This window comes from Ammospiza nelsoni, chromosome 18, assembly GCF_027579445.1.
Source record: "Ammospiza nelsoni isolate bAmmNel1 chromosome 18, bAmmNel1.pri, whole genome shotgun sequence".
NCBI classification, from domain to species: Eukaryota; Metazoa; Chordata; class Aves; order Passeriformes; family Passerellidae; genus Ammospiza; species Ammospiza nelsoni.
This window is the reverse complement of record NC_080650.1, coordinates 8,389,948-8,413,923: the sequence shown is the minus strand read 5'-3', so window position 1 is coordinate 8,413,923 and position 23,976 is coordinate 8,389,948. Positions and strand designations below refer to the sequence as shown.

The 23,976-nt window shown below is 39.5% G+C and overlaps 2 protein-coding genes across 3 annotated transcripts in view; one reads left to right on the top strand and one right to left on the bottom strand.

Annotated features, from left to right (window-relative positions):
* Positions 1-23,976, top strand: part of PI4KA (phosphatidylinositol 4-kinase alpha) — a 54,025-nt gene that overhangs the window by 19,147 nt on the left and 10,902 nt on the right. For both annotated transcript variants that reach the window (XM_059484952.1, XM_059484953.1), the window contains exons 20-39: positions 12,373-12,481; positions 12,958-13,094; positions 13,976-14,109; positions 14,278-14,360; positions 14,629-14,699; positions 14,817-14,941; positions 15,379-15,460; positions 16,066-16,149; positions 16,506-16,595; positions 17,068-17,187; positions 17,688-17,780; positions 18,150-18,306; positions 18,580-18,707; positions 19,935-20,093; positions 20,318-20,469; positions 21,219-21,326; positions 22,044-22,171; positions 22,248-22,367; positions 23,000-23,079; positions 23,216-23,409. In XM_059484952.1, the coding sequence (XP_059340935.1) occupies positions 12,373-12,481; positions 12,958-13,094; positions 13,976-14,109; positions 14,278-14,360; positions 14,629-14,699; positions 14,817-14,941; positions 15,379-15,460; positions 16,066-16,149; positions 16,506-16,595; positions 17,068-17,187; positions 17,688-17,780; positions 18,150-18,306; positions 18,580-18,707; positions 19,935-20,093; positions 20,318-20,469; positions 21,219-21,326; positions 22,044-22,171; positions 22,248-22,367; positions 23,000-23,079; positions 23,216-23,409 (2,354 nt within the window). The remainder of the gene's footprint in view (positions 1-12,372; positions 12,482-12,957; positions 13,095-13,975; positions 14,110-14,277; positions 14,361-14,628; positions 14,700-14,816; positions 14,942-15,378; positions 15,461-16,065; positions 16,150-16,505; positions 16,596-17,067; positions 17,188-17,687; positions 17,781-18,149; positions 18,307-18,579; positions 18,708-19,934; positions 20,094-20,317; positions 20,470-21,218; positions 21,327-22,043; positions 22,172-22,247; positions 22,368-22,999; positions 23,080-23,215; positions 23,410-23,976) is intronic.
* On the bottom strand, positions 2,284-11,036 carry SERPIND1 (serpin family D member 1). Its single transcript, XM_059485300.1, has 5 exons — positions 10,881-11,036; positions 8,019-8,887; positions 4,217-4,490; positions 3,171-3,315; positions 2,284-2,786 (listed from the first exon to the last, which is right to left on the bottom strand). The coding sequence occupies exons 2-5, from the start codon at positions 8,869-8,871 to the stop codon at positions 2,595-2,597; spliced, it is 1,464 nt and encodes a 487-aa protein (XP_059341283.1). The 5' UTR covers positions 8,872-8,887; positions 10,881-11,036; the 3' UTR covers positions 2,284-2,594.

Here is a 23,976-nt window from a genome sequence, read left to right as displayed (position 1 = left end):
TAATTCAGGAAAAAATTGTAGATCTAGATCTCCAGTGGAAAATTCAATATGTCCAAGGCTCATTACCAGGTCAGTAGGTCTATTTGCCTAACTGCTGTAGCTTTTACAAAAAAGAGTCACATCTGAAAGATTCATAGACAAACTTCCTGGAGGACAAAAGGCATCATGCTGCTTGTTTCCCTTCTGAAGCTGAATTATTCTCTGGAACTTTTCCTGCACAGCTGCTGGGACAAAAGGGAAAAACGTATCCCATGCTTGCAGTAGGGATGTCTGCTTGTAGTTTGTTCATACTGCTTATCCATTAACAGGCGGGAAAAAAGCATTCATTTTATACTCTGCCCCTCAAACCCCTTCAGTGAAGTTTGTCAGAGATGAGTCTAAAATTAGCACTAGTTAAAGATCAGAGCACTGTTCCTTTCTTTCCCATTCCTCTCCACTGGTTTGTACATCAGCCCTCCCCAAATTCAGCAGTGATCACAAGGACCAGTTCCTAATTTCAAAGAAATGTGTTTATAAATGTCTTGGGTCACTCTTATTCAATAGTTGCTCAGGTTTTGCACAAGCCGGCTGGTCCTGCATTGAGATGTTCTCATGGGTGGCATTTTTCAGCTGTCAGATTTGAGTGCAAGCAGGACCATTCCTTGCATATTGAAAGAAGATTAGTGCTTATTAGAGACTTCATGTATAAGTTATGGAAGTACTTTTCTGTTTTTATTGATGGTATATTTGTTCTGAATAGCTGTGGGTAACTGCATTTTTCTTTACCAATGTGACCTTTAAATGCAGTCAGAGAGTGCCAGAATCTGAAGCAAGAGTTAATGGTTACATTATGGTTGTTGAAGCAAATATTTGACTTTCTTGCACAATGTATGAAGATCATGAGTTTTGAGCAGTAGCTGATTTGCTTTTCTGCTTGACCTCTTTGCCTTGAATAATTGTCTTTACTTAAGTCCCCCAAAACCCATATTGCAGATGCTCCAGCTCATTTAATCATTGAGAGACTAATTAAACCTAGGGCATGAATATTTAAGCTTTTGCATATGCTTTTCTTTTTTGTATATGCTTTCCTTTTTGAATACAGATAAAACAATAGAATGTGTATATGAATGTTAATTTCTGTTGTGCACTTCCAGTGCTGAAAATTGTCTATCACCTGATGGACTTAAAAGACAGGAATAGGGGAAAACATCTGAGTTTCCTCTTCAATGTCAGCTCTTCATCATTCATCATCAGCTAATACCAGTATTTCCCTGGCTGGCAGCTTGAAAAGCTTTGTGTATGGAGCATATAACTGGAGTAGATGCAAAATTACAAACAGCAGTATATAGTGTCGAAATTAAATCAACAAGTTAAACTTAATATTAGAAAAACACCTTTTTAAGAAAATTCATAATTCTTAAAATAATGGTTTGTTTAAAGGTTACTTGTTTGTTTTTGCTAACATAAGACAAACTTATAATGTACTACATAGATTGATACAGTATTTGATACTAGAGAAAGTCATAAAAATACTCTCACTGGATTATGAGGCACATTTTTTTAAAAGGTATGATGTGTAAAGTAAGGTGAGTATGTTCATTATCTTTAATAATTTGAATGTATGGTGCAGCTCTGTTCCTTGTATTAGGGAGGCAGTGACATTCTACAAAGTGTGGGTAAATCTTCTCATTTTCAAATGTGGCACATTTGAGCAGAATTTGTGTTGTTACCAGAACAATTCAGAAAGTTTGCAGTGACTTGAAAGGTTTCATCCATTGAATCAAGCATGGAGAGTGCACTGGAATATTAATAGAGTAATTGCTATAAATGACTTTTTTTTCTAGAGACGATTAGGTGACACTGAGCTAGCAAAAAGAGCATTTTGCTGACTGCTGTCACTCTAAAGGGTATTCTGAGGATATTTATATCATTTACTAGGCTGGCATAATTCTGATACCTCTTGTACCAATGAAGATCAGAGGAAGTATTGAAGTGATACAAGTTAGATCAGGGAGAAGAAGTGAGTCCCTTAGTATTTCATTCCTCCAAGACATTTCTGTCTCCTCATACTCCTCATACTGGTCCATGAGGCTCATTGTGTGCAGTAACACACATTGTGTATTCACTGAACATTAAATGATGCCAGCAAAAGAAAGAATGGAGACATTTGATCCGTTTCAAGTTAGATTGTGTAAAATGCCCAGGGGAGACTTAGGTGTCTATGGCTGGTCAGGTATTCAGGATTTCCTTACTTCTATTTATTAACAGACACCCTAGCACAAATTTAGGGCTAGATTTCAAGACTCCAGATAGTCTAAATACTTTATTGATTACATTTTACACACTGTTGCAAAACACAAAGTGTAAGGTACTTTGTGATTTATTTTTTTTTCTAGTAATACACTTGTATCAGTACATGGCACTAATTGCAGACAAATTATCTGCTGCTGTGAGTCCACTCATGAGAAACTACCTGTAGATAATACATTTTCTTTTTATACCAGTGGCTTTTGTATTGGCTAATACAACAATAAATTTTCCTTTATGATACTGGTATTTTAACATATAATTACACAGCCCATGTGTAACAGAGTGTTGGAGGGTGTTCTCTGTTTTTAAGATGTGGCTGGGTTGGCCACTCTGCCCATGAAGAGGAGGCAGCTGGTGCGGTGCTCGTAGATCAGGAACAGGAATGGACGATCCACCACGAAGCGGATCTGGGTGGAGAGAGGCATGAACCCCACCGTGGTTATTGCTGCAGCCTCTGTGCCCTCCTCATTCACTGTGATTGTGCCTTGGTGATTGAACTGGTCAGACAAACAAAACAGGAAAACAAATCAGAGAAATTGAGGCTCTCCTAAGTAAATGAATGATCTGCTCACAACCTTCCCTGCCCCATATCCCACACCCCTTCTGGTCACCCTACACAGCACCAAAAACCTTTGGGGTTTGTTCTGTGGAGAAGCCTGTTCCTGACTGACCACAACACTCTTAGTGCCTTTGCATCTGATTAAACATGTGCTTCATTATGCAAGGAGGTAAGGACAAACCCACAATCCTCCCTCCTATGTCCTCCAGAAAAGATGAGGAAAAAATCTTGTTTTAGCTTACTGTGTACTATCATTACTGAGCTGCCATGTTTTTGGGTGATAGAGTTTAATCAGAGAGGAGGTGAAATGAGGAGTAAATACCCTGTCAATGGTGATCTTCTCATCTGATATACCAGAGTAGTCTCCGTTTCCATTGAACAGTTCTTCTATTCCCATGGATCTCAGATAATCAATCAAGTTATAAGTCTTCTCCAGCTTAAATTTAGGCAGAACCACTTCTCTTGTTCTAGTAAAAATAAACACAAAAAGGAAAAATCATTGAGCAGATATTTATGTGCATGACTGGTATGACCTGGTATGGTTTGGATTTTTTGCTGTTTTCAGCAAGCAGGACACAGATATACAGGACTGTACTTTTGCTTTGAAAACTTGAGCTTTTAAAACTGTGCTTTAACAAATTAATTCCCCTGTGAAAACTGTTTGTTTGCCAATTTGATACTTCATTTATAATGATTTGCATTATTTATAAGGTGTGTGACTTTGAGCAGTTCAGTGCATGCTTGTAACAAGTGTCGAGCTGTCAGATTTTCTGAAGTACTAAACTGGAGATTTGTCACTTACTGTGTACAACAGAAATAGGTTGAATTCCTGGATAGCACATCAAACCATCTCCTTTTATCAAGTCTGAAGACAGATACACCTAAGTTGTCATCTTTCTTAAGGGAGGCTTTATTATTTTTCCTCTCCCATAATTGTGATGTCCTTTGATTTTGGAATGTGTTCCTTTACACCCAGCTCTGTTGAAATGCTCAGTGCTGAAGAGAACATAGACTGATGTGACCAAGATTATTGGTGCAGAATGTTATTTTCACAGTCTTGTTTTTCCTTCTTATTGTAAACTTTATCAGTAAGAACGTTTTCTTTAAATCTACATCATTAAGTACTCAATAGAAAGAATTTTGAGGCTTTATTACAATTTTCTACCTCAACCATCCTTGATTTCTTGTCAGTATTTAAATTTTGAGAGATCACCAGTCTTGATTTTTAATTCAATAAATCCATTTTTGGAGTTTTTTTACCATATTTTTTACTAAAATATATTATCCTCTGCATGCTTTACTTACCCTCATCAGTCTCATCAAGAAAATACATAAAGACTTTACCAAGATGTGCTTTTCAGCAGATACCTGTTTGTCATGCTCTTCTGCCACTTTTCCACCACTTGAGGTGTGATCTGCTTCTCGAGGGCTTTCATGCCAGCCAGTTTGTGTGGGAGCACCACGAGCATGCTGATGTTGCCCACGAAGGGCAGCTGGATGATGCTGCAGTCCAGCTCGGGGTCAGCAGCAGCCAGGAAGGTGCCCTTGGTCTGCATCATGGGCACCTTCACCGTCTGCTTCTCGTTCAGCCGGAAACTTCGCTTCGTGGTCATCTCCACTGGAAACTTGTTCTCCCAGGTTCCTGTTCATGCAAGGCACAAGACAGATAAACCCCTAGGTGGCTGTTTAATGAAATGTTCCCAGAATAGGTTTACACTAAGCTTTAAGTCAGCTGGATTGGGATTTATTGTAGGAGATTGTTGATTTCAGTGAAGCCTGAATTAGAAGACAAGTTTTAAAGTGACTTTGAAATTCCTGGCTTTCAACCTACCATGGGTCTGATTTGAGTGTTCTGAATTACAAAAGCAGGTGAACACAAACCAGAAATAAGAATTTGATTGGTGTGTATTATTTTTCCCTGTGAGGAACCTCAAAATTTAAACAGATGGGTTTGCCTTTAGAAGAACAGCTGACCTGATGGTTGAGTTTTCTGAGTTGTGATGCTTGAATCCATTTCTGAAGGCACCTCTTTGGAGAATGTTAGTGGTGTATCAAGCTAAGCAAGGGCTGTATTTGTTTTGCATGCAGATGCTATGCTGAAGGCATTATATTACCTTAGTCCAGTCAGAATGATTCATTTTCTGTTATAACCTGAAGAATTGGGGTGTTGACTGCTTAATTCTGTGGTCCAGTTTGATGGGATAACAGGCTTCTGTAGATGTGCTGAAATCTGACAAGTTTATCCCCAAATAATGCAGTCCAACACATTTTGCAGCCCAGAAAACTTTGCCCTCCAGGTTTGAAGCTTTTTATGTGGAGATACTCTGGATACCAGAAGTATTTATTAACTGTTGGAAAGAAGGTTTTTTAAATGCAATGTTCTATTGGTCTTTTTATAGAGCTGTAGCTCTGGAATAAACATCATTTCTTAAAGGGCAGACAAAGCTGGAAGATTATAGTGGAAGTCGGGTTACCAGTATTTCCTGTAAAAACTCAGGAATTTATGTCATCATTGGCAAGCAAGTATGTGAGCAATGTGACTGTGACTGTGTGGAGAGCCTACAATATAACCTTAATTGGTTCCTTAGTCTGACTTTACCAGATTTACTGTGAATAAGAAAAGAAAGGCCTCAAGTCCATCTTTCATTCTAAAAGTTCCTGCACAGGTCAGGCTGATGGGGACCAGTTTGAGAAGTGATCAGACTGTGGTTAGTAGTCTGAAAGGTATGGGGTATAAAATGGATTATGCTATTCCCAAACAAATAGTGTCACTTCCAAGGAATACCCAGTATCTGGCTGTTTTTCAGGGAGCAGAATTTACAGATGCAGGACTTCAGCTGTCCAATGACATGGGGCTGCTGTGGGCCAGGGGAGCTTCAGTAGCTCTGCCATCCACTGAGGGGTGGGAGACATTATCAGCTCTTCCTAGTGAAAGAGAGGAGCTGGGGAACATCTTTCTTGGATTCACTTTTGCAAATGTGTTTTTCTTGGGGCAGAATACTGATCCCCAGCAGAAGCTGTGTGGCCAGCTGAAACCAGCTCGTGCTTTGACTTCTGTGACTTTCTGTTTTGAATCTTCCCCCAAGACGTCTTTTGGATCCATCTGTGGTGGCAGATGTCTCCATTGAGATGTTGTGTCCATTGTTGTCTCCATTTGTCAGTTACCAGAACTGTCATGGCTAAAATAACCAGATCCTGCTTGGTAGAAAGCTCAAAAATGATTACTCAGAGCTGTGCAGAATGGGGAGTAGGCTGGACATCTGTACAAGATAAAATGTGCTTCTTACCAACATAAATAGTTTCTTGATGGTCTTTAATATAAAAGGAGTTTGAAACCTCACAGTGTTTGTCAAGTATCCCACTACTCAGTCTCACTTGTACTGAGCATCTCTGTATATCTGGAAATGCTTACAGGTTTCTTAGTTCAGAGGGCTTAACAGAGCTTTTCTGCAGTGGCACAAACAGTGCAAATGGAAAGATGTGGACAAAATTTGGCATGTTAGAAGGAGTATTGTGGAAACTAAGAAACCTAGGTGCAGAACTTGCTTTTAAAAAGTTCAGTTCCACTCAAAGCATAATTCCCAGGTGACTGTCACTGTAAGACAAAAGAATGAGAGCAGTAGAGAATTGATCTCTGTTTTGAGGGTTAGAAATTACAGCCTTCAGCAGATGGCACCAAGATAATTTGGACTAAGAGGACAGAAGAAAAACCCTGAAGTTTTGTTAATCTTGATGGCTCAAGAGTTCCAATACCATATCAGTGTATTTTTGTGGTGGTTTTGTTATTTTGAGATGGCACAAGTATTTAAAAATTTCAGAATTAAACAAAAGGGTATTTCACATTTCACCTAATTATGAAAAAAAAAAGTATCTGTTTCACTTTGTATAGTCCTTTTCTTAGGATGGTTTAACAGGCAGTAAAACCCTGTATTTAATATGATATGATCACCAGGGATGTAGACAAGTATACAAGTGAGGGCCTGTTGGATGGTACCTGAGAATAAGAGATTATTGGATTTAATGCTAATGATTGCTTCAGATTCTTTTAGGGGTAAGTGGCATTTTTCAAGGATGTAATTCCTTGCAAGTGAGTGGGAAAAGGTACATTTATAGGAGTGTTGCTTCTATAACCTGCTGAGATGGCAGCTGTAAGAGAGGCCTTTGTTTCCTGGAAGCAGGGACATAACTGGGGAAAAATAAACTCCTTTATGAATTTTGGAAAGGAGTGTGTTGTACTTGCAAACACTGTTACCCTTTTGGGCTGATTTTTCTTTCCTTACCTGTGTTTTTAATCACTTGATTTTCATCTTAAACAGTCAGAAACAGATTTCCTTTTTCCTCATTTCTTTTTTCATTGGCACCTCCCACCTCTGCTCATTTAATGTAATTTTAAAAACTTGTTCAAAAACTAACAAACTTTCAACCTGAGGCAGATAACTTAGTGTAAATGTAAAGACATTGAAAATAAGTGTTTATAATAACAATATATTGTAGAGTCTTTACTTCAAGCCTCTTTAACTGTTCAGCCTTTACTAATGCATGAAGGAGCCCATATCAGCAGACCATTCATGCTGAATTCACTGTGATATTCCATGTAGTGAATGTATTTGGTTTTACTTGTAGAAGAGCAGTGTTTTGGTTATTCTCTTAGGTTCCCTATATGGACTTGATGACAAGGATCACGCTCTGATCATGTTAAAAAATTTCTTCCTTCAAGCTGAAATTCTTTGCAGTCATTTGTATGAGTCCTAAATACTTCAGAGATGTTAAGTGCTTTAACTGAAATCGACCTGTAGCATTTTGGTGACACCAAGACTGAATGTGACTAATGACTTGCATGTGCATCTATACCTCCTCATCTGATACTTCTACCAAGCTTATGCTTTCTGGGGCTATTCCGCATTCATGTGTTGTTTTTCTGTCTCACTGTGAGTAATGAAGGTTTTGGAGGTAGTAAGCATTTGCTCTATGTATACAATAACTTCAGAGCATTGTTGTGCTACAGAAACAGGCAAAAATGGGCTAATAATACAGATTCCTAATGAGGGAGTCAGTAGTTTTTTTGTAGTGTACATTAGACTTTAATTCTGTCTGGGATTTCTAATGACATATGGCAGTGCATTGCAAACTGAGAAAATCCATCACTAAGATTGAAATAATAGAGTCTTACCTTTAAAGTAAAGACAATTAAGAATCATCATCAGTGTTGTAGGGTTGATATTCACAAGAGCTTCCTTTATTAATCCCTTGGTCAGCTTTAAGATGCGTTCATTGGTTTTGGCTATGAAGCTGGGATCTGAGAAATCAGCTGCTTGGGCATCAGCAAAGTAGTATGTTTTCAGGTTGGTTTTGAAATCATTGAGGACAGAAAAGTCTTTATGGATGTAAAGGTCATTGACAGACCTCAGCGTGAAGCCGAAGTTGCGCCTGAAGAGCCGATGGGTGAGCTTGCGGAAGAGGTTGTGAACGGTCATGAGCTCGTATTTGCTGCTGGCATTAATGAAGTCTTCAAAGCCAAGAACTGATAGCACTTCCTGCTGGGTTTGATCCTTCAGACCCAGGGAAATCATAGCCATTGCAGTGGAAATACCAACAGGAGCCATGATAATGTTGTCTGAGGAGCTGGCCTTGTCTGCCACGCTGCGGTAAAGGTTGAAGCCAAAGTTTGCATTGAGGATATTGAGGCGCTGGATTCTGGTTTTGCCTTGGAATAGCTCAAGAATATTTCCTTGTTGAACTTCAGAAACCACGTGTGGGGCAGCATCAATAACATCACTGTAGTCATCTTCACCCAGTATCTTATCAATGTCTAGGTAGTCCTCTTCCTCCTCCTCTTCAGGAATCAAGTCATTAGTGATGGTGTTTTCTTTGTGAAACTCGAGTGGTAGGTTGGGCATGTAAGTCCCATTTTCGTGTGGCTGTGCACCTTTAAGGCTTTCAAAATGCTCAGTGACATCCTTGACTCCACAAAATGTGGAGGTTATGATGACAGCAAAGGCAAGCAATTGAAATAGGAACTTCATTCTGACTGGTGAAAGCCTGGAAAACAACATAACAGTTGAGAGAGTCAAGGGTAATTGAATTTTAGTTATCTGTTCCCTGATTTTAGGTTCATGCTGGTTTCTGTGGCAGCAGCAGATCTATAGTTAACCTTATTTGACAGCACTGTATTTTAGTGGAACAGATGTCAGTTAGATGGGTAAGTCTGTTTTACGGGTAATTGGTTTTGCTTACACAATGCCTCCAGCCTGCCAAAGAGTTGGTTGACCTCCTCCCATACAAATAGTCATTACTGGCATATTTCAACAGTTACAATCTCATTACCCAGAATATGTGGGACCCTTTATTTTAAACTGTTACACTTAAACTGTACACTAACTATGTGAGTAGTGTGTGCTGAAAATACAATGTGAAGTTAAGTTTGAAGATTTGAGCTTGGTAGGAAGAACAGGGACTCCTGATGCAATCCCCTGCAGAAACATACCAGAAAGCTGAGATGTACTGAAAAATTTGAAAAACAAACATCCTGTAGCTACAACAAAAATGGAAGTTTTGTGGGAGTATTTTGGAAAAGCAAGGCAGCAGTCTGGTGAATAAGGGTGATCTGGGCATGTAGAAATATGTGTATTTGCACTGAGCCCCATTAGTGGGACTGCAGTTGGGCATAAACGTCTCTCCTGGCCTGCTCATGGCCTTACTTGGGTGTGTTTCTCAATGTCTGTGCACCCTTTCTGCAGCCCTGTGTCCTCATCTGCTACTTTTGTAATGGATTGGCTTGATTCTGCTCTTGGCTTAGTTATGTTTTGTTTCACTTTTCTGCAGAAGTCGTAGTGCTCTCTGTTTTCTTTGTGGTGTGAAGTCTCTGTGGGCTCCCTTCAGAGCTTTGTTTCTCTAGGGTTTCTGTGATCCCAGTTCTAGATTTGTAACCTCACCTTTTTTGTTTGAGATTACATTTAAGTAGAACCTGCATTTTTCTAAGGAAAGCTTAATCAATCTCTTCATCTACAGAGTACTGGACTACTGCATTTTAAATTATTTTTAAATCAAGAATTTTCTTCAGTATATATTTTAAGAGAATCCATCAGACTTACTCAGCTGTAAAACCCTCCACCAAGAAGTAGATCTGAGAGACTTTTCACCATAATATTGAGTGCAGTAAAGTGTTCTTAAAAATATATGGAAAAGTATAGTTGCCTTCTGTGACTGTCAGAGATCAAAATGTAGGTGTTCAATAGATCTGTTACCTGAAACTGAATGGGTGTCTGAATGCCAGGCCTGGGGTTTAACTCAGACTTAACTGTAAAGTTATTTCACAAATTTATAACGTTAATCTCAATTGATACACTTTCTTGAGTAAAAGACAGTTATTTACAATATAATACAGGACAAAATGCTGAATACAATTAAAACAAAAATCTCACTAAGGTGTTGATTAAAATGCTTTTTAAATGAGGAAAGAGAGTTGTTGTGGCAAGTATAAACGTTCACATACCTGTACCTGTTCACTGACCTGTATATCAGTGAATAAAACCTTGAAAGAAAATATTTTCAAACATGTTGTAACAGGATTGAAATAACTGAGCTGACAGATGAGTTTTTGAAACTCTCGTCCAGACTAATTTGCTTTAAATCCTAAAACCATTTAAGGATGATCCTCCCATATAAAAGAATACATTGTTTTGCAGAAAGTATCCAAATAAATATCCAAATAAGAATTTGTTTTACACTGTGACTGAGCATCTCGAGTCAGTGTTTTTCTTATTGTTTCTCCATAAATTCATTTGTTTTTTCCCCGCCCCCAGAAGTCAGGCCCTTAGGGCTGAGATACTCTGTCCAGTAACCATTGATAAACATTTTCTCTCTTGGCACAGCAGAATTTGCTGTCTGTATTCCCAACTTTACATTCTCATCTTCACCAAACTGCAGTTATTGCTCAGCTGCACTTACACAGGCAAAACTTCTCCCTTCTCTGCAATATATATGTCTTTGCTGAGATCTTCCCAAAATTATAGAAGAGGTAAATGAAGCTTACCTTTATGCCACTGTAGGGAAGGATGTGTTGAAAAGCTGAAGTAAAGGGAACAGCAGGGTTTAAATCTGAACTTTGACGCTGCTTTTTTGTGTATCTCCCAAAGTAAACATTCTCTAAACCAAACACTGCTAAACCTACTTCGTCAGCCAAATTCCCTCCCTTGCCTAGTGATCTCTGCTGAATTCTCTGTTGTTTGTTGAACTACTTTTATAGCTTTGCAGGTACTTGTTCCCTTTTGAGGAAGGTCTTTGAGCAAAAATCAGTGTGTATGTAAAGTTTCAAAGTCAAGCACGCACATAAACTTGACTGTTAATGACAGGAAAAGCCATGTAGGTGCTGTTTTTGCTGAAATGGGGGACGGGGGAGCATCTTCGTGCAAATGTGTTTGAGGCCTCTGTGGTTGTGGTGGGGTTTCTTCAGCTGGTGTTGTATTGGTGCAAAGATTTCCATTGCACAAACAGCTATTTACCCCATAGTGTTGTCCACCAGCTTAAACTCAGACTGATTTTATTATAATAGAGAGATTTTTTCATGCTTTTTCTTTTTAAATGACTAATCTCCCTCATGATTTACAAATGCATCCGAAGTTGGCTTTATGTAAGGTTTCACTGAAGTACTGCTGGCACTCATATCTGGAGAGAATTATTGTGGTTAGAGAAAACTTCTTCAAGCTAGGTTAGAATGTAACATTTTGTTAATAAAGTTTACAGTAGTAAAATACAGTCATATTGAATAAAGCTTGTGGTTTAATGGACAGTTTCTCTTACTTTTTATATACTGCTTGTGCTTTAACTCTTTTTAGGATAACACACTATGGTCTTTGTTATATAAATTTATCTAAAATTGTAAGTCATGTTGGCTGAGAGGATATACTGCTCCTCCAATGGTAGCAGCTGTTTGTGCAAAAAGAACCAGAGAATTTTAGTAAGTGTGTTGAAAATAATGCTCTTTTACTTGCTTGTTTAGATAAAAAATTCTTCAGAACTGATGTAATTCTGTGCGTGGGTGCAAACAATGAAAGATCCCCAATTGGTGCCTCAATGTATTTCCACAAAACTGATAAACAATAGCAACCAGAAGTGGTTTTGACTAATATTTATTTGGTTTGGAGTTCCTTTACAGTGAAGCAAAGCTGCATGGCATTGTCTTCAGGACAGTTTAAAGGACCATGTGGTCTCTTCCTCCCTGCAGTGCATAGTATACTAATATTATGTATTCTCCTCAGAGGTTACTGTATCAGCATGGTGTTATTCCTGTGTAAAACAAAGGAAATTCTTACTTCAGGCATCTCAAAGTTAGCCTTTCCGCTCTCCAAAAAGAACTTAATTTCTATAATATAACAATAGTAATATAATGCTAGTTTTCATAGGTGACAAAGAATATTACCTTTGTAAATCATAGTAAAGAAGGTACATGAGTTGATTCCTTAGTGTGGAATTAATTTATTCTGACTCCCACCATTTTCTGATGTTAATTTTTATTTCTTTGGTAGCTCACTAGACGCTTGCCGCCCATCAAGGAGGCCAAGCCCAGGCTGCAGAAGCTGTTCCGCGATTTCTGGTTGTATTCGGTGCTGATGGGGTTTGCTGTGGAAGGCTCAGGTACCCTGCATTGCTGCTCACATTTCAACTTCTGATGAATCTAAATACAACTCTCTGCAAACCATTCCCAGTAGCTGGAAGAAAAATTACAGGCATATAGAGACTTCAAAAGAAACAGCTTACGTGACAGTTCTATGGTGGGATTTCTTTAAATCTTTGCAGTTTTCTTGTCAGATTCAGCACAATACAATTTGTACTTAGTTTTTTTCCTAATAGCTTTAGTTATGGGTTTTGATAGCCAGATTCCTGAAATGGAAGATAAGACACATGGGGTACAATGGTAACTAAGTAGAAGCTTCACCTAAGTACACTTACTAAGTTTGGAACGTGGATCATGCATGTTGAGTGTCTGTGCTTAAGAGCATGAAAAATCTGCCCTAGAAGTAGTGCAAAACTTGATAATGCAGGTAACTTTGTGAAACTTGATTTTTTTTTTAATCCCTCATTCTACCTTCCTCTTTCTACTTCTGTTCCAGGTCTTTGGCCAGAAGAGTGGTATGAAGGTGTGTGTGAAATTGCCACCAAGTCTCCATTACTCACCTTTCCCAGCAAAGAGCCACTCCGATCTGTTCTGCAGTACAATTCTGCCATGAAGAATGACACCGTGACTTCTGTAGGAATTCATTTCTTCTATTACCTCCTTCCATAGTGTCTGCCAGTGTTAAATGACATGGTACCTGTGATATATTGAAATAGCACACCCCTTCAACCTGCATCCTATTAGTGAAAAGCAGCTATGTTACACTATTCTTCTCACATCAGGGTGCATAAGTGACTTGGGGTCAGTTTTATGGAGTGTTAATACAAATGTTTAGGGAGAGTAGCAACACCACCTTGATTAGGTGTAGAAACCAAGTCTTTGTGGAGATGGAAGTCTCTTAGTGCTTTTTCATCCATTTTGTACCTGACAAAACTTGCACTGATTGAAAAAAGAAAATGAACAAAGTTTGAAAGGAAACAGCACATTCAGGCTTTCAAAGAAATGTTACATCTGCTCTGGCTTGATACTGGTATTCTTCTCTCTCCCTAGAATTTGTAGGGCAGATTTTGCAGGACAGATTTTGCCCAAGGGCTCTTTTTGGCTGATGAAATCTCTTTGGCTCCCAAATAATACAGAAATCTGCATTGTGCCTGGATACATAGTTCTGTGACACCAAAGACTGGCACTAGTCCATGAGGTCTCAGGAGCTGGACAGTGCTGATGTTGGTCAAACTTCATGCATTTAGTGTAGGAATTGTATTTTTTCATTGGAATAACTGCATGGGAAGTACCAATTATTTCTGCCAGAAGCTTGATTCCAGATTTAATTCTGTTCTGGTTTTGAAGCATTGTAACTTGCTGAGTCAGGGGAGTTTGGTCTGAGTCTGCAGGCAGAAGCATCCTGCCATATTGTTTGTGAAGGTTGAAATATTAATGAACAGGTGGATGAATGTTTGAGGACACAAACTGATACAGGACTCCCACTTCAGATAAGTTCATGTATTCATCTCTAGGCTGAATTAAATGAACTACGAAGCACCATCATCAATCTCTTGGATCCTCCTCCAGAGGTGTCAGCACTGATCAATAAGTTGGATTTTGCCATGTCCACCTATCTCCTCTCTGTTTACCGCCTGGAGTATATGAGGTTTGTGTTTATCTATATTTCATTTTTTCACTTATGAAACAGCAAAAAAAACCCTAAAACAAAACAATCAGTAAGTTCCTGAAACAAATAAAATCGGAAATAAACAAAACCTGAAACAAATAAACAAAGCCCCAAACATGCCAACTTAAAAAAACTCTCCTTCCCTAGGGTGCTGCATTCAACTGACCAAGATCGCTTCCAAGTCATGTTTTGCTATTTCGAAGATAAAGCAATTCAGAAGGACAAATCTGGTAAGATTTGTCTAGGTTTCCTCTCAACTTGAGGTATGAGGCAATTATCTCCAGGCCTGCAAAGCAGAAACAAATCAAGCAGCTATATAACAAAATGAATCATGTTCACCAGATTGCTGCTGCTTCATTCTTGCCAAGAACACTGGTTTTGTTTTGAAACAAGTTCAATATTGGCTGAGTAAACATAAACACTTTTAACTGTTAAGCCTGGTTTATAAAACAAATGTAATTTTTACAATGAAACCTGTCACTTCTCTCCATTCCTCAGGCATGATGCAGTGTGTGATAGCTGTTGCTGATAAGGTGTTTGAAGCTTTCCTGACAATGATGGCTGATAAAGTAGGTTATCTGGCAACTAAAATTTTGAATTTGTATAAATGTTCTCATTTCAGTTTATGAAAGTGATTTTGTCTGTTCCTTTAGGAGCTTCATACTTCTCTTTGGCATGTTTTTTAGCCTAAAACTAAGGAGAATGAGGAAGAGCTGGAGAGACATGCTCAGTTCTTGCTGGTGAATTTCAACCACATTCACAAGAGGATCAGGAGAGTTGCAGACAAATACTTATCTGGGCTGGTAGACAAGTGAGTACAGATTTCACGTTTCTCTTTTCACAATGACTGTTCAGCGGTTGCTTAGGCACTTGGTGACACTGGTCAAGTGGATTTCTTGGCTGCTACTTCTGCTGAAACCATGCTGTCTCCTTGAAAAATTACATTCAGTGGTGTTTTTAGCCTGAGCTCAGAAACCCCTGGTTAAAATGTGTGTCTGCTCAGTGTTGCCATGGGTGGAGCAAAGCAAAGTGCCCATGATAGAAATGCAGTCTGAGCTCCTGTGCAATGGCTCTCCTCAGCTTTTGGCTCTGGATAAAGCCAGGCTGTTGTGAGGCTTTGTGGCTTCTGTTGAGTATGAGCTCACCTAGGGATGTATAACCTGGCTCTTTGAGCAGCTCCCTTGATGCAGTAAGGGCCTTCCTCAGCTCTCCATGGTTGTTGTATTTCTGAATTCTGTCTTGCTCTAGATTTCCTCACTTGCTGTGGAGTGGAACTGTGCTGAAGACTATGTTAGATATTCTGCAGACATTGTCTCTGTCTCTTAGTGCAGTAAGTGCTTTTCTTTCCTAGAATTTTTTTTGCTTTGTTCTGCATTTATTTGATACTTAATTGAGTTTGTAATATGGTTTTCCTTTTACTAAGATTGATAAAATCTTAATTTTAAATTCTGTGAAGCAAGAATTATCTTTGCAACCCTATTTCATAAGTAGTAAAACTACTGCTAAGAAGTTGCCAGATGTGGTTTGCAATTGTTGAAATGTCTCATTTGAAATAAAATTTCGATGGTGTTTTTCTGGTTTGTGGTTTGTTTGGCCTTCTGTGAATTATGGAATTCAGATTATATTCTCTCCAGTCTGTGTGTGTGTATCCATATTTCCTGAATCTGTTACATACTAGAATTTTTGAAGATGGAAATGCTTTTATAGAATTTTATTTTAATACTAAATGTTGAGGAAAGTGCTTTGGATTTTTGAAATTATATATTCTAAAAATCAAACTGGAATGTAAACAGTTTCTTTTAGAGGTGTTCCAATTGAGACCAAGTGTCAGCAAAAAAGGTTTGGTAATCAGGCTTCTTGTTTGCTACCTGTAGTGTTAATGGCAGGTGGTGATGAATTCTGACTTACTGAGAGTTCATAATTGTTTCTATTTAGGACATTCACAAGGACCAACCATACTATGACATTCCTGATGCTCCCTACAGAATAACAGTCCCTGACACACATGAAGCCAGAGAGGTGAGTGGCCCTCCTTGATTTATCAAAGAATGAAATAATGCCTTCTTTCATAGCTTGGAGATAAATTGGTGAGCGACTCTGAATGGTCATTTTTTAAAAGTACTTCACTAGGTAAGATTTTTATAATAGGATATGACACAGTATTTATGTTTTTCTGAATTTAAATTATTTTACTTTACCTAAAGCGTGACAGTTCTTTGCTAATCAAGGGCACATTCAACTGTTACAGAAAATTTTAACTGTGTCATGTTGCTACAACTGTCTTGCTCCCTATGTTACTTATTACACCCTTAAGACCAGTTCCTCTTGTTAAATATCCTGTATTTTACTGATTGTGTTGATGCTTTTTATTCTAGAGTATAGTCAAGGACTTTGCTGCACGCTGTGGGATGATTCTGCAAGAGGCAATGAAATGGGCTCCCTCTGTTACAAAATCTCATCTACAGGTAATGGGCCTGCTTCTGTAAAAATTTGATTTTTGCACATCTTGGACACTGCAAATCTACCTGAGGTTTATATTTCCTTCCCTAAAAAAAGAGCCTCAAGGGTTTCCATCCTTGTGTGAAAGGACAACTAATTACTTTCCCTTCTTCCATGTAGTCCAAACCACTTCATTTCATAAGAGTTTTATTGTCAGAAGTGACTCTTTTAAGAGAAGATCACGGCCTTCAAGCATTTATCTCTATAGCTTTATTTATTTTGAGTACAGAAGGTGTCTTACTCTGTGTATTTAGGAGGGCATTCAGAAAATCTTATTGCCAGGGGTACAATGCCTGGAAGGGATGAGTAGAGACAGTCAAAAGTCACAGTTGTGTGTAATCTAGTTTCCTATGGTTTGCAGTGATGCAGCACTTGTTTATCTGTCTTGTTTTGAGGATAATGAAGTATTTTGGAGTTTGATTGTTTTTTTTTTTTCAGGAGTACCTAAACAAACACCAGAACTGGGTATCAGGGCTGTCCCAGCACACTGGACTGGCCATGGCTACAGAAAGTGTTTTGCACTTTGCAGGCTACAACAGGCAGAACACCACTCTGGGCGTGAGTATTGTTTGTTCCTATGTGCACTGATCTCTCTCTGGGGACCAGTGACAGGAGGCAATGTCATGAAGCCGTGGCAGGGGGGATTTAAGGCTGGGTGTTAGGAAAAGGTTCTTTCATTCAGAGGGTGGCTGGGCACGGGCACAGGCTTCCCAGGGAAGTGGTCACAGCACCAAACCTGACAGAGTTCAGGAGGTGTTTGGACAATGCTCCCAATGGTGTGGTGTGATTGTTGGGTTTGTCCTGTGCAGGACCAGCAGTTGGGCTCAGCGATCCCTGTCGGTCCCTTCCAACTCAGGATATTCTATGATCCTGTATCCATGGAAGAAATACACATAATCCTTACTTGGTTTTGATCACTCCTGGTGTATATAACAATTGTGATACTACTACGATTATAAGCATAAGGAAATTTAAAACATATGTGAAGGAATAAAAAGATAAAGAGACAAATGGTTTGATGTGAGCAGTATAAACACCTTGTTATGGTCTGGCCATAGGCAACCCAGCTAACTGAAAGACCAACTTGTGTGAAGAAGGACTACTCCAACTTCATGGCTTCTCTCAACTTGCGCAACCGTTACGCAGGAGAAGTAAGTACAGGGTTTTCCATGACTGTGGGGTGTCCAGAGGCTCTGGCATCACTTCTCAGGGAATGATGTCCTTCCAACCTGTACTGGTGTATGAGTCTATGTTACATGAAACATAGTCTATAAAGCCCTTCAGGATAAAGAGTATAATTTTCCCAGCTTATTAAACAGATCATTTTAGTGTTAGTCTTGCAGATAAAGCTAAAGATTAGATAAAGCTAAAGATTAGATTGCAGTTAAAGCTAAAGATTCGGTAAAGTAGTAACAAAAGATGGCTCTGTTTGTGGAGTTCCCTAATCAGCATGTGACCAATACTTAACTGGATTCCTAAAAATATTGTTCTTTGTTGAAACCCCCGCCTCAATTTTACAGGTTTCTGGAATGATTCAGTTCTCAAATGCCACAGGACGAACATCTGACCTGAATAAACTTATGGTCAAAGACCTGAATGCTGCTCTTGAATTAAGCAATACTGAGTCCTACACCCAGGCCATGTTTAAGTTGACTGCACTGCTAATAAGCAGCAAAGGTAATGAAAACCAAATGAGTTCTGCTTTCTGATGGTGAATGCCAAGAATAATAAACTACAAAAACTATCCATATACCAACCCAGTATGCATCAACTTGCAGCAAAACTGTGTTTTGAATTGTCTCAATTAAGCTAATACTGGGGAAAAGTCTCCCTAAACCAAAAGCTATTTATTATTAGGAACTGATTATTACTTATGATGGACACCAGTTTCACGCTGGTGTGGAAAGCAGTTTTTCTGTTGGAGAAATCTGAGTGAATGTTTGTTTTCAGACTGTGATCCCCAGCTCCTTCATCATCTGTGTTGGGGACCCCTGCGAATGTTCAATGAGCATGGCATGGAAACAGCAATTGCTTGCTGGGAGTGGCTGCTGGCTGCCAAGAATGGAATAGAAGTGCCGGTAGGAAGTGATTTAATTACTCATTCTCTGCCTCTGTGAGAGGGAAGAGAGAAGATTTTGGGAGATTCACAGATATTGTGAATCTGTGTCAAGGATGTTTAAATGCACTGTTAGTCACTTTAGCCTGCCAGGAAGTCTCAGTTCCTGTATTGGTAGAAGTCTGAGCCACCCCCACGAGGTGGACTGTGGGAAGCAGACCTTTCTCAACAACATAAATGTTACAGCAAAAGAAACCTGTTAGAAACCCAGCTGTAGAATTTACTTTACTGATGAGGTGCATGAACTGTTAATTAATTGACTCTATACTATCACAAACTATATAGAATGGTGTTTTGAAACAAAGAGAAATCAGTGTCCCTGCTCATTAATCACCCTCTGGTATCTGGTATTGCACCATTATATAAAAACATAGGCTTGCAAATGTCCTAATTCTGTAACAGGCTAAGCCAGTTGTATTTTGTGAGATGGGATCAATGTAATAAAGCAACTCAGCATGGTGCAGTGAGAAAGCTGCCTCTGGTAATTGCTTTGCTTAGGGAGCACCAAGTGTTTCACTCGCTGGAAACAATCATCCATCTGAATTTACTTAGTTGAGTTTGCTTGCAGGTTTCAGTGGTTGACTTCTTAAGCATCAGTTTCATTTTTTTTCCATTGGGCATTTGGGGAAATGTCTTTGTATCTGAGTGAGGAGAAGAGAGAAGCACCCTTGGTTGCTCAGCCCTCTTACTACAGAGGATGCTGCTCCTGAAAGCAGGATCAGCAAAACTGAATTAGGTGCCATCTTTATGTTGTGCTTGATCAGCCAGAGTGTGTTCAGTGTGCTCAGGGGCCAAACCAGGTCCTGCAGGTCACAGGAACCTGGTCTGTGCTTGTCCCTGCTGGGCTCGTCTGGGAGGCAGCAACCTTTAGTGGAGCAGGAGGATGGATGTCATGGGCTGATCTAACAGTTCAGTCTCCTCAGCAAAATGCAGTGCCTGGCTGCTGCTGCCTTTAGTCTCTGTTACTAGCTGAGATTCTGGGGGAGTCTCCCTTCCTTTTGTAATGTAGTATGTGAAAGAAACATTTTCTTTCAGGTGGAATGTACAGACTTGTCTCTGCCTCTCTGTCAGCACTGCAGTGAATTTGAATTGATGTAGTAGTTCTTGTGTGTGCTGTGGGGAAAGTTTGTGCTTTTCATGTAAGAAGATGCTCTTGAAACAAGAAGCACTGTCACCTTCCTTTTTGCAGTTCATGCGGGAAATGGCAGGAGCCTGGCAAATGACAGTGGAGCAGAAAGTTGGGCTGTTCTCTGCAGAGCAGAAAGAAGCAGATCCATTAGCAGCCTCAGAGGAGAGCCAGCCAAGGCCCTGTCCACCAGAGGTGACCCCACATTACATCTGGATAGAGGTGTGTATTTTTTCTGAATGTCCCACCTGTGGCAGTCTGTATTTCCTGTTGCTGTGATTTGGGGAAGGACTGGAGTCATGTGCTCACAGGCAGGAGAGCCACTCTGTTTAAATGGGAATTATCATTGAGGGGGAGAAAGGTGTTTGAAGCAGAGAAGTCTAGGGCTGGGCTTTGAAATTCCGAAAGGTCAAAGGAGGCATGGTATGTCTGTCTCTTTTTCTCAGTTTTTGGTGCAGAGGTTTGAAATAGCCAAATACTGCAGCTCTGACCAGATCGAGATCTTCTCCAGCCTCCTCCAGCGCTCCCTGTCCCTGAACATCGGGGGCGCCAAAGGCAGCTTGAACCGGCACGTGGCGGCCATTGGGCCCCGATTCAAGTGAGTGCTCTGGGCTTTGCTCCTGCAGTCACAGAAGTGGAAATAAGGTTATAGGGAGATGGAAGAAAACAGCTGAACACTGCATGTTTAACTTGGCTTCAGGTGCTGAGAATTGCTTTAAAAGCCTGCAGTGATGCAGTCTAAGTGTTGTATTCTTGTTGTATTCATATTTCTCAAGTCCCATACTGTACCAAGCTGTTCTTCTCTGCAGCACAGTTCTTCGTGTCTTCTCAGGGGCTCCTCCTGGGCTCTCGACCCACCCCTTTTTATTCCAGTTACCTTCACAAGCTACAGCTGCTGCCCAACTAAGGACTTCGCAGCTGTAGCTCATTTGGAGTAACTAGGACCCACTTATTTGATAATTAGATCTTACAGGGACTCTGTCCATATATAAGCTCTGTTTTCAAAGCAGAAGTTGATCACTTCAGCTTGAAAGTACTTTTTTGGTGTTTCAGGAAATTTCATGGGATGATTTAATATAGTGAATAGCCCACATCATGGATCTAGTAATGAATCTAGTCTTTGCTTCATCAGTTATTTTCACCTTTTGTGACTTGAAGGCTTTCACTTTCTGTGGTTCTGCAGTCACAGCTTTAAAGCAGACTGGTGATAATGTGAACAGGTTGCTAAGAGCTCTGAAACAGACACTTCTCAGGCCTCACTTTCAGCTGTAGTTGTGGTTTGCATGGTGGGGTATTGGTCACCATTTTGGGAGAGCCAACATTTCCATTCTCTATTTTGCTTATTAGGTTGCTGACCCTGGGTTTGTCTTTGCTGCATGCTGATGTGGTTCCAAATGCAACTATCCGAAATGTTTTGAGAGAAAAGATTTATTCAACTGCCTTTGATTATTTCAGGTACTCTTTATTTTGAAACAACTCACTGAAAATGTGTTTGTGTTTTTCCTGGACCTTCAGTGATACTTCAGAGCAGCAGCTGATTTTATCCTCTAGTCATTTTTCTTCCTTTCCTTTTTTACCCACTTTAACAGAAACTTGTCTTGCGCTTAAGTATGATTGATGAATTATCTCAAAGAGGCTTAGATATTAGTTTCAGATTTTATGTGTGATTTAAAAAGCAGAAATGTTTCTGTTCTTTTTTCTTTTTTTCTTATTTTGAAGTTTATTCAATGCTCAAAATTGTATCTAGATTTATTAGGTTTAAAGAACTGCTGTTATAGTATGTGTGGCTGAAAATGTGGTTTTATTGTTTTCAAAATACAGACACACTGAATCTGATTATTTCAACATTTGACACAGGCACAAAAGAAAATTTAGGTGATAGGAATGTCTGAATGTGAGGAGGTCACTCAATCCTAATAATAACTTTCAAGTGATTCCAGGATGCTGACAGACTGCTGTCCTAATTTTCAGTTATAATTGGAACTTTGTGCTCTTCAGTCAGACATAATAAAGCCACGAGGATAAAATGTAGTGATGTGTGGTCTCATCCTTGTAGATTTCAGTCAGAATAAAAAGTACAATTTGATTAGGCTGGTGAGGGGTTTTGACTGCTGAGAGTTTTTTTCCCCCCCAGTGCATTCAATATTACATTATTTGTGTGATTTCTTCAAGCTGTCCTTCAAAGTTCCCTACACAAGGGGAAAAGAGGCTCCGTGAGGATATCAGCATATTGATCAAGTTTTGGACAGCAATGTTCTCAGACAAGAAGTATCTGACTGCCAGCCAACTTGTGCCACCTGGTGAGTTCCTTTAAGTGCTGTTTTAAAAGTGTCTCATTTCTTTGGTTTCTATATCAGATCTGTGCTCTCTTCTTAGATAATCAAGACACCAGGAGCAACCTGGATATCAATGTTGGATCTCGACAACAAGCTACACAAGGATGGATAAATACTTATCCTTTGTCCAGTGGCATGTCAACCATATCTAAAAAATCAGGTATTTTTTGATTGTAACCAGCTCATTACAGCCAATTTTACAGCATAGTTTATGTTCAGATATTTAAAGTCAATATTTATTTTAAACATCAGGCTCATATTCTGGCAGGCTGTTTAACTACCAGTGCCAGACTCTGAAAATCAAAGGCAGAAAAAGTCTCACTGGTGATAAGCAGGAAAGTTCTGATGTCACCTGATTTTTTTGATAGAATGTTCAGTTCTGTTGTGCAGGAGAAATAAGACTGGAAGAGATCAAGTTGTATTGAAATCCCGTAAGGAAATTGTTTGCTTTATGGAAACATGCCCCTAGTGCTTTTTGGAGACAGCAGAGTGACATTAGATCATGGACTGTATTTTCATACAGTTTTAAAGCTAGTGCTCCTTATTTTTAGAAGACTAAAGTGAATGCACTGCTGGCTACAATAATATCTCTGTTGTACTTCATATATTCAAAGAACACCTGCATGATGAGTGGCTGCAGTGCTGACTTCTGCTGCCACTCTGATCTAAGTTACAGGTGCCCTGTGGTTATTCAGTTCTTCTGTGTCCATGTTTCCAGCTGTGGACAGTTTGAAAATACAGTTTCACCTGCTGATCAAAAGCCACTGAAAACTTTTTAATCCTTTTCTGCAGGAATGTCCAAGAAGACAAACAGGGGGACACAGCTGCACAAGTACTACATGAAGCGCAGGACATTACTGCTCTCATTGCTGGTGAGTTATCAGAAGGATGGGCTAATGCATGAATTTCTAATACCCTCCTATTGTTGCAGGATATATAAACTAAAGGATGAGATTGGGAGTGTTTTGCTTCTTCCAGAAAACCCTTTATTTTTCCTGTTTCCTTCAGGCTACTGAGATCGAACGCTTGATCACATGGTACAATCCACTGTCTACCCCTGAGCTAGAGTTGGATCAAACTGGAGAGAGCAGTGTAGCAAACTGGAGGTCTAAATACATCAGTCTTAGTGAGAAGCAGTGGAAGGATAATGTGAATCTGGCTTGGAGCATTTCTCCTTATCTTGCTGTGCAGCTGCCTACCAGGTGAGATATTTCAAAAGAAACAACTGCAGCAATTACTGCTGCCTTAGAAGTTGATTGTGTATTTACAGTAAATAATGATAGCACTTGCTGCTGGTTGCAGCCTCTTGCATACTGTCACAACTGTTTGAGACCTTTGAAAAGAAGTAGATTACTTAATGGACTCACTTGGCTCAGTCACTAATGAAGTCCACCTGCCTTTCCTACCATCTACTCTTTGCCAGCGCTTAGACAGTGTTTGATTCAGAAGAAATCAGGTTTGTTTTTTAATACCATTCAGCCCATTAGCAAGCATAGCATTTAAGCAGTGCTAAAAGTATCTTGGAATGCAGTGGTTTTGCTAGATATTGGCTTTACTATTATAGGAGAATTAGCATAGTTGGCTCCAGAAGGGAAAGGAAATTCTTTCCCCCTTACGACAGTGATGGTTTTTGCCAAGTAGAGTTCTGTACACTGCTTGCTGTAGAATCCCAGACAGAATATTTCAGCCAAGAATCCACTAGTGGAAGTGGGCTGAAATACAACTGGTTTATACAAAAGCACTGGATGAGGACCAGTTGTTTCAGAGTC

What these genes read in the sequence shown, in the direction of transcription:
- SERPIND1 (XM_059485300.1), bottom strand. Translation starts at nt 8,871, where the DNA reads ATGAAGTTCCTATTTCAATTGCTTGCCTTTGCTGTCATCATAACCTCC. An exon ending in TAATTGTCTTTACTTTAAAG is followed by an intron (nt 4,491 to 8,018) that starts GTAAGACTCTAT and finishes TTGCATGAACAG; the next exon opens with GAACCTGGGAGAACAAGTTT. An exon ending in CAGAAGAGCATGACAAACAG is followed by an intron (nt 3,316 to 4,216) that starts GTATCTGCTGAA and finishes TATTTTTACTAG; the next exon opens with AACAAGAGAAGTGGTTCTGC.